The 13,444-nt window shown below is 44.8% G+C and overlaps 1 protein-coding gene across 1 annotated transcript in view; it reads left to right on the top strand.

Annotated features, from left to right (window-relative positions):
* Positions 1 to 13,444, top strand: part of TMEFF2 (transmembrane protein with EGF like and two follistatin like domains 2) — a 124,577-nt gene that overhangs the window by 85,972 nt on the left and 25,161 nt on the right. Inside the window, exons 6-7 of the mRNA XM_071434533.1 lie at positions 5,997 to 6,145; positions 7,269 to 7,328. Of these exons, the coding sequence (XP_071290634.1) occupies positions 5,997 to 6,145; positions 7,269 to 7,328 (209 nt within the window). The remainder of the gene's footprint in view (positions 1 to 5,996; positions 6,146 to 7,268; positions 7,329 to 13,444) is intronic.

The following is a 13,444-nucleotide window of genomic DNA, read 5'->3' as shown; positions in this document are numbered from 1 at the left end:
ATCCAGAAATTTGGGGTTCTGATCACCATGTTCTGATCAGAGCAGAGGAAGATAAGGTTGATGTATCACAAATGTACAACAACTGTGTTATTATTTATACACTGTTTTGTGGCAAAGGGCTTTGGGGTTTTTTATGCTGTGAAATTTTGTTGGGGCTTTCATTGCCTTTTTTTTTTTGTGCCTGTAGAAAATATATAACATTTAAAATTATTGCAGAATGGAACTTCACCTTCCCTGTAAAATAGTGCTCTCTGAGACATGGTGGGATCTCACACTTGACCAAATTAGCATATGTGCTCAAATATCAGAGCTCTGACTAGTAAAAATAACACTAGATTTGCATGTTCACATTTTTAGCTCTTGCCTCCCTGTCTCTTTGGTTTTATGCCTTTTTTCTTGACTGACAATTCTCTTTGTGGCAGATTTATTGCTGTTCTGCTGTTTAGACCCTGTAATCAACTAGACACTTGGCTGAAGACGTTAGTCATTTCATTAAGTACTTCTCTCTCAGATATCTCAGGCACAATTTTCTGTTGCTCTGGTTCCAAAAAGCAAATGACCCATGGCCAGCAAAGTCTGAATATGAATCTTTAATAACCAGAGGTAGTACCAACAATGCTCTCAGGTTTCCAAACAGTAGAGGGCTAATTAAAAGATGCTGAATGAGGAAGGACTGCCATTGCCATCTCGCTCTGACAGAAATGTGCCTGCATCTGTTCCCAGTGAAACCTCTCCTTTGGAAGCATTGTCTCATTTATCCTCCTTGCTTCCCATCACAGCTACATAGGAAACCTTCCTTATGCTATGTGCAGATACTGCATAGTAATTTTTTTAAAATTATTTTTCAGTAATACGTTGCTGGAAACAAAGACTGAATAGTTGTCTTAGGAGTAAAGATAAAACATGGAGTGCGTTTCTTTTTGTCATCACAGTGTCACTAATGATTATATGCTATTGATCAACTCAGGAAATAGAATTATAGTATTCTCCTACCCTTCATGGGCAAAGAACCATTCTCTCATTTTATTGAGACTCCTCCTTAAAACACAGCTCCTCCTTCCAGGGACAGCCCTTCATAGCCATGAATCCTCTCTTCAGTAGCTTGCTCTCTGCAGGCAAAGGTACTCTCTGTGCCCAGAAAATAATACCATATGTTATTTGCAGAAGCGTGGGGTGTTAGGAGACTGTGCACTCGCCCATGCCTGCTTTATTGACCCCATTAATTTTTATGGAGACTGATTGAACAGGAAGCCAAGTTGGCTGCTCCAGCTTGGCCAAGCAGCCTGGTGCAGCACATCCCCATCACTGCTGGCATATGGACCAGACTGAGGGCTGGGCAGCATTTCTTTGTGATCAGGATCCAGGCTGGAAAGGAGTTCTTTGTGCTCCTCTCTCATTTCCCTGGGCGGGGAAGAAGCACGATAAACAGGTGAAATCCCAAATTGCCTGTGGGTTCCCTTGTGCTGCTGAGCACCCTCTTTGCAGTTCCTGCCTTGATGGAAGCTGCCAAAGCTCACAGACCAGAGTGCAGCAACACACGCCCCACAAGTCAGCAGTGAGGTGCAGGGAGGTGCCTGTCAGCATCTCACCTGCCTCAGGCTAAGCTCAGCTCTCCCCCAGGCATCCTCCTGGGCCTCTCCTGCATCTTCTCTGCAGAGCTGCACCTCTGCCTGCAGACACTTTCTGGTTCATCCTGGGTGTGACATTCTCATGGCAGGATCCAGCAATGTCATCAAGCAGTGTTGCAAGATCCACCATGGGGAGGTAGCCCAAAATCCCCTCAGGAGGTGCCCAGGCTTGCCCCTTCAACATTCTTTTTAGTTTGCTTTGGTGTTTTTTGCTTCCATGATCACCAAAGTAACCACACAGATTGCTGGATGTTCAGCTCCTCCAGGATTATCATCATGTGAAATGAAATGGAATAAAATAAAATGTACAAAAGAAAGGGAATGCATTGGAGACTATCACAATGACCTGGAAGAAAAGACATAAGAAAATGAGCCTTGCTTAATGATTGTTTATGATGGCAGCCCAAATCAATTAACATATGAGCCCATTGCTTGAAGATGCACAAGGCCTGGGAAACAGCATTCCTTCCTTTCTCAGAGGAGCTGCAGGGTATCTGCTGACATCTTGGAGGCTCTCCTTCTCACAGAGGCTTTTAAAGCTGCATTTCTGGCTGCAGAAAGCATGGTTAAAGCTTACACACTTATTCTGTGTATGCTCTTGGGTACAGTTTCATTCTGTGACCCCCTAGGAGACCTCATTGACCTTCCCACAGTGTCTTGAGCACCAGGAGTGCTCAGTCAGCCTTTCCATTGCCAGGCTTTCTTCAGTGCTACACTTAGGAACACAGAAAGCAAATAGATTTATTGATAGAACTATGATCAGAAGTCATAGGCAGGATGATAACATGGTCAAATGATCCAATTACTCAAAATTCAAGGCATACTGGAGTGCCTCAGGGTCTGGGAAACTGCAGGCAGACAGACAGCCATTGGACACACCCTTGGCAGTGGGATGGGTGCTGCCCAGCCCTGTGCATGGCCAGGGTTAGGGGGAGGCTCTCTTCAGGGTAGGGTCTTTCTGTGTCCCACACGAGCTGAAGGAACTCTGTGTGCCCAGAAAATAACACCATTGGTGTTATCTCACCTAACACACACCCTGAGCCAAGCAGGGATGTCACAGTTTGCTTCTTGTTTAACACAAGAGAGCCCCACTCTTGCATTTTATAATGCTTCAAGAAGTGAAGGCACCTTTCCAGGTTTTCATTCAATCAAATGCATTAAGTGCTGTTCATTATGCATTTATTACCTCGCTGGTGGACCCCACTGAAGTCTGAGCTATTCTCAGAGGGTGCATTTGCCTGGGCACACATGTTTGGAGTACATGCCTCACCTTTTCCACTGCAATTTGCCCTTTTGGAATTTGGCAGCATGATCCAAATGGGCAGACTTTTGCTTCCTCCAGTTTGAAAAAATGTGTTGGAATACCATAATTTTCCCTGATAAGAGGAGCACTATAAATTAAAAAGAACCAGCAACACAGGCCCATTAATCTTCCTGATGCAATCCTGCCTTTTGCACTTCCTGACATATATTTGATGTCGACTTAATTGTGCAGCCTTAAAGTAGGATTTGAGTGTCTAAGTGCAAAAGCAGTAATAAACTGTGGATGCAAGCTAGAAGTTGTCTGCTGAAAAGTGTGCAAGGAGTGGATGATCCTTGCAGCATGGAGATCAGGGTGGCAAGTTTGGTGTTTTTTCAGCATCCCTCTAGCAGGCTCTGAAAATCAGGCTTCACACAGGGGATCCTATAAGGCTTTGGAGCATATGGAGTCCTTTTCTGCTTCAGAGTGATCTGACCCCAGCACAAGCAGCACGTGGCTCATGGTGCTCATGTGGTGTGTCCTCTTCATGTGGCTGCTGCAGAGGTTTGCTTGGAAAGGAAGGATGGTGTTACGGTGAAATTTTAGAATGGGGCACAGAAAAACCTTGGATCTCTTCTCAGTTTTGCTGGAAGATGTCAGGAAAGTCATTTTGGGTCTTTGTGTTTTGGAAGGTATCAGAAGATGTAAATAAATGCCTAGTGGGCTCTGAAGCAGTCTTTGAAATCAGTGGGAAATAGGTCTCTGAGATACCAGAAATCCCACACAAAGTGTTTGCATGCATCTTTAAGCATTTAAACACCTTTAAAAATATGTCTCTAAAGTGTCTAACTCTGAGCATAGGTTTCTGCATCCCCTAGGTATTCTTGAAACTGCATCCAAAGTTGCTGAGATTTCCCCTAAAGAGCACCCTTTTGTTGTAATTTTCCCGTTGGCTTAATTTTCTCTTGACTGGAAACATAATATATATTAACCTTCACTCATTTTTCTGTAGCAAAATGTAGAGAAGTGAAGCTGTTTCTTAGCTGGTTTATTACAAAAAAAAGGAGCATATGGCTGATTGTGTCCCATCTGAAATGCAAATGGTAGAGCTACGTGGAAAGAATTGCTATTACTTGAGCAGTAAATGTTTCCTAATGAAGTGAGTTTGACTAAGGTGGGAAGCTGGAAATGGCTGCAGGAAGAAATGATGATGGTTAATATTTCAGTGGAGCAGAACATTCTTATTCTGCTGATAAGGAGATTCTTGGGAAATGCGCTGGATTTTTTTTCTCATATTCTGTATGTTTATCAGTGTGGGGAAATTGCTACACACAGGGAGCTAGACGCTTTTCTTCGAGTTATGAAATCATGTAATTTAATTTATAACCACAGCTTTTCACCACTGGCCTCTTTTTAAACTGGAGTTTTCTGTATTTCATGAACATTTGGGGTAAATAGACCTACCCAGTGTAAAAAAAAATTCTAAAAGACAACTACTGGTTCCACTGTTTTCCATCACCCTGGGCACATTCCTGCAGGCCAGAAGCCAAACGGGGTGATGAAGACATCTGACCCAAGCTCTCCAATTTCCTTCTTCCTCTTTCCACCCAAGTTTTTTTTATATCCCTCTACACCTCTGGTAGTCAAAGGTGTCCAGATGTCTGCTGCAAATGGGAGGTGGACTGATTTTTAAACACTTCCTTAAATCAAGCAGCAAGGCTGGAGGCTTGACATTTCCATTACTTAGCTTTGCAAAGGGAGAGCTGTGGAGCTGGCACTGCCAGGTTCAGCACAACCAGTGGGCTGGAGATAGAGCATCAATCTCATGGCTCTGCCTTAATGTCAGAAGGAGCCAGGAAGAGTTTGGATAGCAGCATGTGCACAATTACGTGCTCAGAAGAGCTGGAGCAGCTGCCAGGTTAGACCTCTGGCTTTGTCCCCAAGCAAGATCACGTTGGGTTTACTGAGGCTGAGCTGTCTGTTAATGGCACAGTTGGGGACAGAAGATTAGCGTGCCCTTCCCCTGCCGATGCCCAAGGCTGTCTGATGTTGCTAATGATAATGAAATAGGAGAAACCTAAAGAAAGGAGTCTGCAGCCTGTGTCAGTGGAAACAATTAGGTTTCTCCATCTTGGAAGCAGTGGTGAGGCTTGCTGGGATCAGGATATGTTCATGTTGGTGTGTTAGTTCAGATCCAGAGCAGACTGTGGAAGGAAGGGAATACCTCCCTGTGCTCTGGTTCACATCACAGGGCAGCCCAGGAGCTCAAAAGCTGGGTTCTGGAGTCTCTGGAGATGGCCTAAGCAATCTGAGGATGGGGCTACCACTGCCCTGCCTGCTTTTGCCCACACTGTGCTCTTGGACGTGGGAGCCTTCACCCCTCACGGAAAATGACACCGGGACAGAAAACCTGCCTGGGTAACACCTGCATATGGCTTTTTGCTTGCTGAGTTATGCAGGTGCTTCAGAAAGTGCTTGTGCACAAAGTCTACCCTAAAGCAACATTCTCCTGGTTTTAATAGTGAGTAGCCTCTCTGTGTCCAGGAGCTGGGGAGATCCCACCAGCCCGAGGCAGAGTGCGGTCACATCCCTGCTCCAGTCTCAGTCTTGGCAGGTGGTTTAATCCCAGTGGGGTGAAGTGAGGCTTCAGTTTCACATCTGTTACAATCAGAGTGCCTCTAGGTGCTGTAATTATTTTCAGAATTAAATCATAAATCAATATAAACCCACATTTATATAGTATTCCATACAATGGACAGCACCTGAACAGAGGAGAATTTTGTGGCTCTTTAGTTTGCAGGAGGGCTCAGCAGCTTGCTTTATCTGCACATCTCTTTGGTTTACAGGGGATTACAAGTGGTAATGCTGTGGTACAGTTTTCCATGTAAAACACACTTCTTTTATCTTTCTTTTTGCTTGCTTTTATGTGCCTTTTCCCTCTCCCTGCATCTCATTTCCATCAAGAAATACAAATGACCTCTTGACAGAACTTTCTGCTTTCATTATGTTGATTTGCATTGTACAGTCAGGATAATACAAACACTTATATTTCTGAGATGTATTTATGATGTCTTGAAAAAAGTTTCTCATATTAGCCTCTTCTTTTTTCTCTTTCTATATCTTTTCAGGTGTGTGTGCAACATTGACTGTTCTCAAACCAACTTCAATCCTCTTTGTGCTTCCGATGGGAAATCTTATGATAATGCATGTCAAATCAAAGAGGCATCATGCCAGAAACAGGAGAAAATTGAAGTCATGTCTTTGGGTCGATGTCAAGGTAACTCTCATAACAGAACTCATTTCAAAGAATGTTTTCAATTTTTGTTCAGGGAGAAAAAAAGAAACAGAACCAGGGCTGGCTTCTTATTTGGTAATTGTTATATTTCCATTAGATTGCTGCAGTTGATATTGTAGAGCTCAGGCTGTGGTGAGAGGCAGAGCCCTCCATGATGCAGACACAGCAAGGCATGAGAGGAGGGTGCCACTCCTAACCCTGCCCAGAGCAGCAGCAGGGCACTGCCCAGCCCTGCACTGGGTTCTGCATCAGTCACCAGTGTCCTGCCCCAAGCAGCTTGCCCAGAGCTCTGTCTGCCAGGCTGCAGCTGGAGCAGGACAGTGGGAATGCCCCTCAGATACATTCTGCCACCCAGGATGGATCCTCTAGTGCTCTCTTAACTGGAGCAGCATGAGGCAGTCTCGGGAGACACTCTGAAGAGGTGCTCCCAAACACAGTGCTTGGGCTGGTTCTTCAGGTGACCCTTGCTGGGCCCCAAGATGCCTGGAAGGAAGTTTTCCAATCATAGCTCAAGGCTCTCTCTGTTCCTCCATAAATACAGTGCTTCTCTGTGCCCATCTCTTGGGCTACTACATCACCTGTAACCCTTGAGCTGACTTTAAAAACCCTGTTTTTCTCAAAAATGAAAATGAAGAGAATTTGCCTTTTAATAGCTCCTGTAGATAAAGTGTCTGCTGAGGCTCAGACTCTCAATAGCCTTTTTCCTTAGCTTCTGACCCATAAATCCTCAGTACATCTACTTACAAGGCCATAGTATACAGGTGTATTAAATACATTCCAGTTTACTCCTGTCTCTTTAAAGTTAACCGCCCTAAGTGGCAGTTCATTTCAGGGTACATATTAAAACTCCCCAATTACTTCAAGTAGAGCAGAAATGACAACTCCTGCTTCAGCCTGATATATTTATCCCAGCTGCAATCTGTTATCACATATTGTTAGAAAAAAGATCCTGCTGTTTTCACCTGGCAGGCCCAGGAGAGCCTTGCAGCCAGCAGAGATGATGTGTGTGCAAGGGAAGTTAGTTCTGCCTGGGCACTGTGGTGGGGGCATGGGCTGTATTGAGTCCAGGCTCCCCAGGCAACTCAACACATTTCTTTTCACACAGACAATACTACAACAACTACAAAATCAGAAGATGGGCATTATGCAAGGACAGATTATGCAGGTACGGTTCCTATTCTGTGAGAATCACAATTCACAGGATCTGTGTAAGTCTCTTTTCTCCTTCATTTGCTGGGGTGAAATGTCCTCATCTTCTAGTATGGTTTTCCTGGTTTACTGCCTTTCCATTAATCTTTCTTTTGCTACAAACTCTCTTCTTAATAAATGGGCTTCTTCTATTTTTGTCAACCTACAGCTACTCTGGCCATTAAACACCTGTTTTGACAGAGGAAATAAGTACTGTAAATTATTTGCCAGAATTAGCAGACATTATTGAAAATTACAGAATCAGCGCACTAGATTATGCATATTTTTGTCATGATATACAGGTTTAAGGAAGTGAAAATCCAGCTCATAGCACTGCTGGGATACCATGAAACGCTGCCATAATAGATATTACCTGTCGGCATTTAACTATGAAGTTAATAAGGTTCTTAAAATGTGGGGGGGTTTAATGATAAATGGGTTTAATTTATTTAGAAGCTATAGTAAAATATAATGGCTGAATAGCCCTATATGGCACTTGAAATTAAAAACATGTAAATACTAGTGAGGTTTGGGAGACATTTTTTACACCCTTTGCCTGGGAGGATTGATTTAGAAATGGAACGCGTATGCGTGTGCACGTGCATGCAAATGTTCACAGCTCACACTGAGAATGAAAGCCTCTGGGAAGGTCTGGTGAAAATGGGTCAGGTGATGCACTCATTGCTTCAGTTTCCTGATATTTCTGTGGTTTTGAAGTGTTTGGAGAGAGTAGGTGTGGATGGCTGGGCTTGCCTGAGCTGCGTGGCTCGGGTGAAAAGCCAGGTGACGGTTTCACAGGTGTGAACATTTCCTGCTGGGAGAGTGCTGAGGCAGTATTTAATCCAGCTGGTCATCTCCTGTGCCATCCCTGTGACAGTGGGGTACCCAGCCTTAGAAATGATTGTTCTGTTCCTACTTAAAACAGTGTGTGATGATTAAAACATAGAGCTCTGAATAAATGATGTTGTGGTGAGGCAGAGTAGTGTGAGGTGTTGAGGGTTGCTGCAGTGTGAAGCAGGGAGGGTAGAAGTTGCTGTGGAAAGAAAATGCTGGAATGAATTTCTGGAAGATCAAGGGTGAGCCATGGTCCAGGTGTTTCCTACTGCCAAGGAGCCCTTTCATTGGTGAAGACAGAGACATGCAAAGAAAAAAGTCTTCAGTGTCTTTCCTCTGAACTCTTGATTACCCTCAGCTTTTTGTGGGAGGTAGTAGTCAGCTTTCTAAAAAGGCTGGAAAGGCTGATGTTGTGTCCTTTGGGGACAGAAGATAAGGCCAAGTAGGCCAAAATTATTTATTTAAGTTAGAAATAAGATCAAGTAATGTTATCTTAAATCCTTTTTCTTTCTTGCTGGAGAGTTGAGGAGAGCACTGGCTTCCCCAAGCTGAGCTGAAGGCCTGGAGCTCCTTTTCAGTGTGCAGCCTGTCCTATGCTGCTGCTGCCTGGTGGATTTGCTTTAGGATGGCAGGGACCCACATCAGCTTGAGAGGAGACAGCAGGAAGTACCTGAGTTGCAACAAGAAGGGAGGGAAAGGCAGGTTGGGGATTAGGGAAGAGGAGGAGGTTGCAGTGGTGACAACAGAAAGCCATGTCATGGGTCATGGAGGAGGAGGAGCGCAGAAGGCACCTTGAGCTCAAGTGAGAAGGAGAAAGAGAACAGCTCTTGCTTAGGAGAGATGATATTTCAGCCCACATTCAAGAGAAGAGGTGCTAGGTAGAAGAACATTGACTGCAGCAAAGTGTTGTCAGGGGTTGGGAGCCAAGGAGGGAGGAATCTGGGTTACCTGACAGGGAGGAGGGCAGAGCCAAGGCACAGAGGAGCAGGTCTGTAGTGGAGATGGTCTCCAAGCACCAGGAGGTCAGAAGGAGTGTGGGAACAGATGGTCCAGTGAGAGATGACAGAGACCTGTGGAAAGGACACTCAGCACCTTCCTCCCCACAGCCATGGGAGTGATGGAGGCATCCTGAATCAGCAGTGAAGTCCAGCAGGTACCTCAGGCACAGGAAGACACCATTGTTGCTCCTTAGAAAACCACTTCTGGGGCTTCTGGTGTGCCTCAGGCCCCAGTGGGCTTCTCAAGGGTGGTGGCTGTGTTCCCTGGGTCTCACCAGGTTCTATCCACTGATTTAACCTCAGCCACAATCACCTGTGCTAGCTACGGTTAAATTTTGTGTGCACCTATTCCTCTGGCTTAAATTTTTCATTTTTACATACAGTAACAGCATGTAGGGTGAAAATTGCTAGTTTATGCAGGGCAATCCATTTGCCTCCAGTGCCCCCACATGTGTGGGGCATAACCCCATCAGGAGACCTTAGGGGAACGGGACTGCTGTATCAAAAAGCTGCACCAACTCCAGCCTTCTGGAAATAATCGGAGAAAAAGAAGGCAGCAGTATAAAGCTGAGGCTCAGTGAACATTCAGGCATCAGCGTTTGCCAGACAGGAAGCTCTGTGCCATCCTCGTGTTCTTTCAGCTGCAGAAACATTTGATGGTGATGGCTGTGATAAGAATGTGGTATGTGCTACTTTTTTCTCACCTTTGTATCACCTCAGACAGGAAATGCTGCCCTAACCATGGGGAGCTTTGTGTGAAAAGCAACAGTTCCTCAGCCTCTGAAGCAATTTCCCCGAGCCTGCAGCTTTCCAGAGAATACCTTTGTTCTCTGCCGTTTAACGGCACTAAATTCACCGAGACCGTGAGCACCGCACGCTTTTAAACACATTGGCTTGTATGGACAGCCTTTCCCAGGGGAGAGTATAGCAGTGGGCATAATTGATGTTGTCAATTATGCTAATGCAGCCAAATGCTCTTTGCAGGGACTGTGGTGGCTGAGCAGTGAGGGTTTTTCCATAATCGCCCCCGCACGCCCACCACGGGGGCCCGCAAAGGCAGCAGCTCTGCAAACAGCCACAAGTCCCAAAACCCAGCTGAGTTTTTCCATATCCAACTATTCAAACTGTCTGTTCCATCAGCATCTTAGCTCCCTCCTGTTCTTGCCAGCCTGCTGATGCTCACCAATAACACACAAATCTTTGGTTTGCAAAGCCAAGGGTACTTGTTCCTTTGGGGGGTAAATCTTCACTGTAGGTTTGCATCGCCTCGGTTTCTAAGGGCTCTTGCTTTACACAGGCAAGATTTATGCCAGCACTCTTAAGTGCCAGACCAATATCACCCAAAAGGTGGTACCCCCTTTTACAACAAAGCAAACCTGAGAAGAGTGAGCCCTTGGAAGCCCTTCTCTGACCCTGTCCTGCCTCTCCAGGGTCACCATTCCGCCTTTGCCACGGCTGCCTGTGCCATTCATGTACACTTGTGCCTCTGTGCAGTTCTGGCCTCTCCTCTTTCTGAAACCCCAAGGTATTTATTAGACTTGGGGAGATTTTCACTCTCCTCAGCAAATGGCAGATCGTTGACCTTGATCAAGTGTGTGCAGTGAGATTTGGTTTTACTGAATAAATGAATGGGTGCGATTTTTCCCTCAAATCCAATAGAAATACACTTTATCTTGCAATTTCCAGGAAAGAGCATTTTGAAGCATTTGAAGTGTAATGTGTGTTTAAGAATGTAGTGTCTGAGCTGAAAGTCCTACGATGGATGTTTTCTTGAATTTCCCCATTATATGCATATATAAGGCTGTTTTGGTGGCATTTTGGAATTCAGAGGCCAGGCAATCAAGTTCTCATCTTGTTAATCCATTTGCCTATTTATTTGTATTCTTCAGTATTTATAGTCTCTTCTTAAAATCTGGATATTAGCAATTACCCCCCTAATGACTTTATCCTTTCTCATTATCAAATTACAGAGGGTTTTTTTTCAAGCCATTTTAAGCACCATAAGGAATAAGTCAGCATGGATGTACCATATTTCAATGTTATATATTCATGAAAATTGTCGGCGAAGACACTGACAAATTTGATAGACCTATTCCATAATATCATCTTCCAGGCCAGACAAACCTCCCCATATGAGCATTGATTAGATCAAGTCTCAGCAGCTGAATGCCAGCAGCGCAGAGAAACTGATGGAAGGGAGAAGGAGGCATTTTCAGCCCAGTCTCCTCTGGTGAAAAATGTGCATCCACAAGTGGTCGGTTTGAGCTGTATTTTTGGGTTCCTCAAGGGCAGTAAACTCTCCCTTGGCAGCAGCCTCAGGTGGTGCCTTCTGGGTTCTTGGGGAGTCCTGGGACTCTCCTGCAGCCACTGCCTTGGCCCATCTTGCCAGTGCTGTTGCTGTGCCCAAAACTGATAACGAGCGCAAAATGCTGCACGTCTGCTCGTGGCTGCTCTGTTCCCTGCTCACCCTCCTGGCTCCCCATGGGATTTCAAACCTGCATGACAGCCTTGGATCTTTTTCAGAGCGCTTCCTGGCACCGGGGCCGTCCTGGCACTCCCAGGGCTGCTCGGGAGAGTAATCCAGCAGATGGATGTGTTGCCCAAGCAAACTCACAGCTCCACCAAAAAGGGCAAAATCCATCTGTGTCAACACATCATCTTCCCTTGGCTGGGGCAGGGCTGTGGGATGAAGGCCATGACAGCCATCGCACGTTACAAGGATAAAGAAGGGTCTCAGACTCCTCAATGAGACCCTTCAAAAGTCCAAGAGTCTTGGACTCCAAAATAAATATAATTCAGTCACAGTCATCTTCATTGTCTGTAACGGGCCTGGAGAGTAGCCAGGAATCAGAACAGCAGTGCTGAATTTCTATAGTGACAATTTTTAATGTTTTTTTCCCCCCCTGGACTAATATATGAGAACTTCAAACTAGATTCCTTCTCCAGATCATAACATTTTCAAAGTAGGTTAAGTTTGGAGTCTAAACCACTTGACATTGTCTGTTTAAATTAAATTTTGTGTCTACTAGTGTTCAGCCATTTGCTGAACTGCTGAAGAACAATAAAGCCCCAGAGCTTAGCTATGGGATATAAACTGTGGTGCATTTTTGCTCTGCCTTTGTGAACCAGGCTTTCCTTTCTTCTTAATGGAATTAGCAAGTGAGACACAAAGCTGAACACTGTGCAACCATCACAGCTAGAGAGAAACTATTTCTCATCTGCAGCTTTGTAAAAATGTGAGGGAAATTACATCCTTGCATATGCAGATTTGCTTGCCTTTCGATTCCTCAGACTCAGAGGTTCTCACACTAAATAAATAGATTATGTAGAAAGCCTTCCTGCTATTCCATCAAATCGCTTAAAATTGAAAAAAACTAGATTTTAATATTTTGACAGCTGTGTGGCAGCATGAATGCTGTCTAGCTGCAGCCTCCACCTGTGCTCACACACACACACAGACACACACACTCCAACCTGTGGAAGAACAAGAATGGTACAACTCATACATTTTTTTTTAATAGGAAGCTTTTTAGTGTTGCTTGAATTGTTGTTTGCATTTACAAATTGCTATTTGCATTTTTTGCAAGGTTTTATGCACAGTGAAAGTCCTCAAAAAGTGGTAGATGAGCTCTGCAAAACACAGGAAAAAAGCCCAGTCTAGATTATTCTGAGAGGTTTTCAAACACAAGAGAGATCCCTGTAGCCTGGTGGTCTCCAGCCCTTCTGTTGCCTTGCAGCTCCTCCAGTGTTGTTGGTATCCAGAGGAAAATCTAAAAGGCAGTGATAGATCCCAGCTATTGGGTCAGTAAATCCTACTGCCAGCTACTTCTGAACTCAAGCCTGAGTAGACAACAGAGTCAGTCCCAACCACTCTCGTGGCCCCCAAACCTCCACTTGTCCTGGGTGTTTTTGAAATGAAAAACTGCAGCTACTTCTTTTGTGATTTAACTCCAGGGCTGTAAAAGGTGGAGTGTGGAAAGTCCCACTTAAGCCTATTCCTGAGTCATGAGGAAGACTGGATGTTTTATTTCTAAAATAGGAAAGGCTGGGGCAATAATGCAGTTGTCTTGTTATGGGCACTGTAGCACAGGCTACCCCAAGTGCTTTTCTTCTGTAGACCCCTCTCAAATTTACCTTCAGATGCTGCTTGGCTCTATCTTGCTCTACATCATTTTTTTGGAATGGGAGACAGACACACTGTCGTAGGGGTCACGTAATAGCCTCACAAACAAGCCCCCTGCCAGGAAGGAAACTGCAGCAC

The sequence above is a fragment of the Agelaius tricolor genome, unplaced genomic scaffold (genome assembly GCF_023055355.1).
Source record: "Agelaius tricolor isolate 1412-34295 unplaced genomic scaffold, bAgeTri1.0.p SCAF_10, whole genome shotgun sequence".
In the NCBI taxonomy this organism is placed as follows: domain Eukaryota; kingdom Metazoa; phylum Chordata; class Aves; order Passeriformes; family Icteridae; genus Agelaius; species Agelaius tricolor.
Note: the sequence above shows the minus strand (reverse complement) of the source record. Positions and strands in the feature narration are given on the sequence as shown.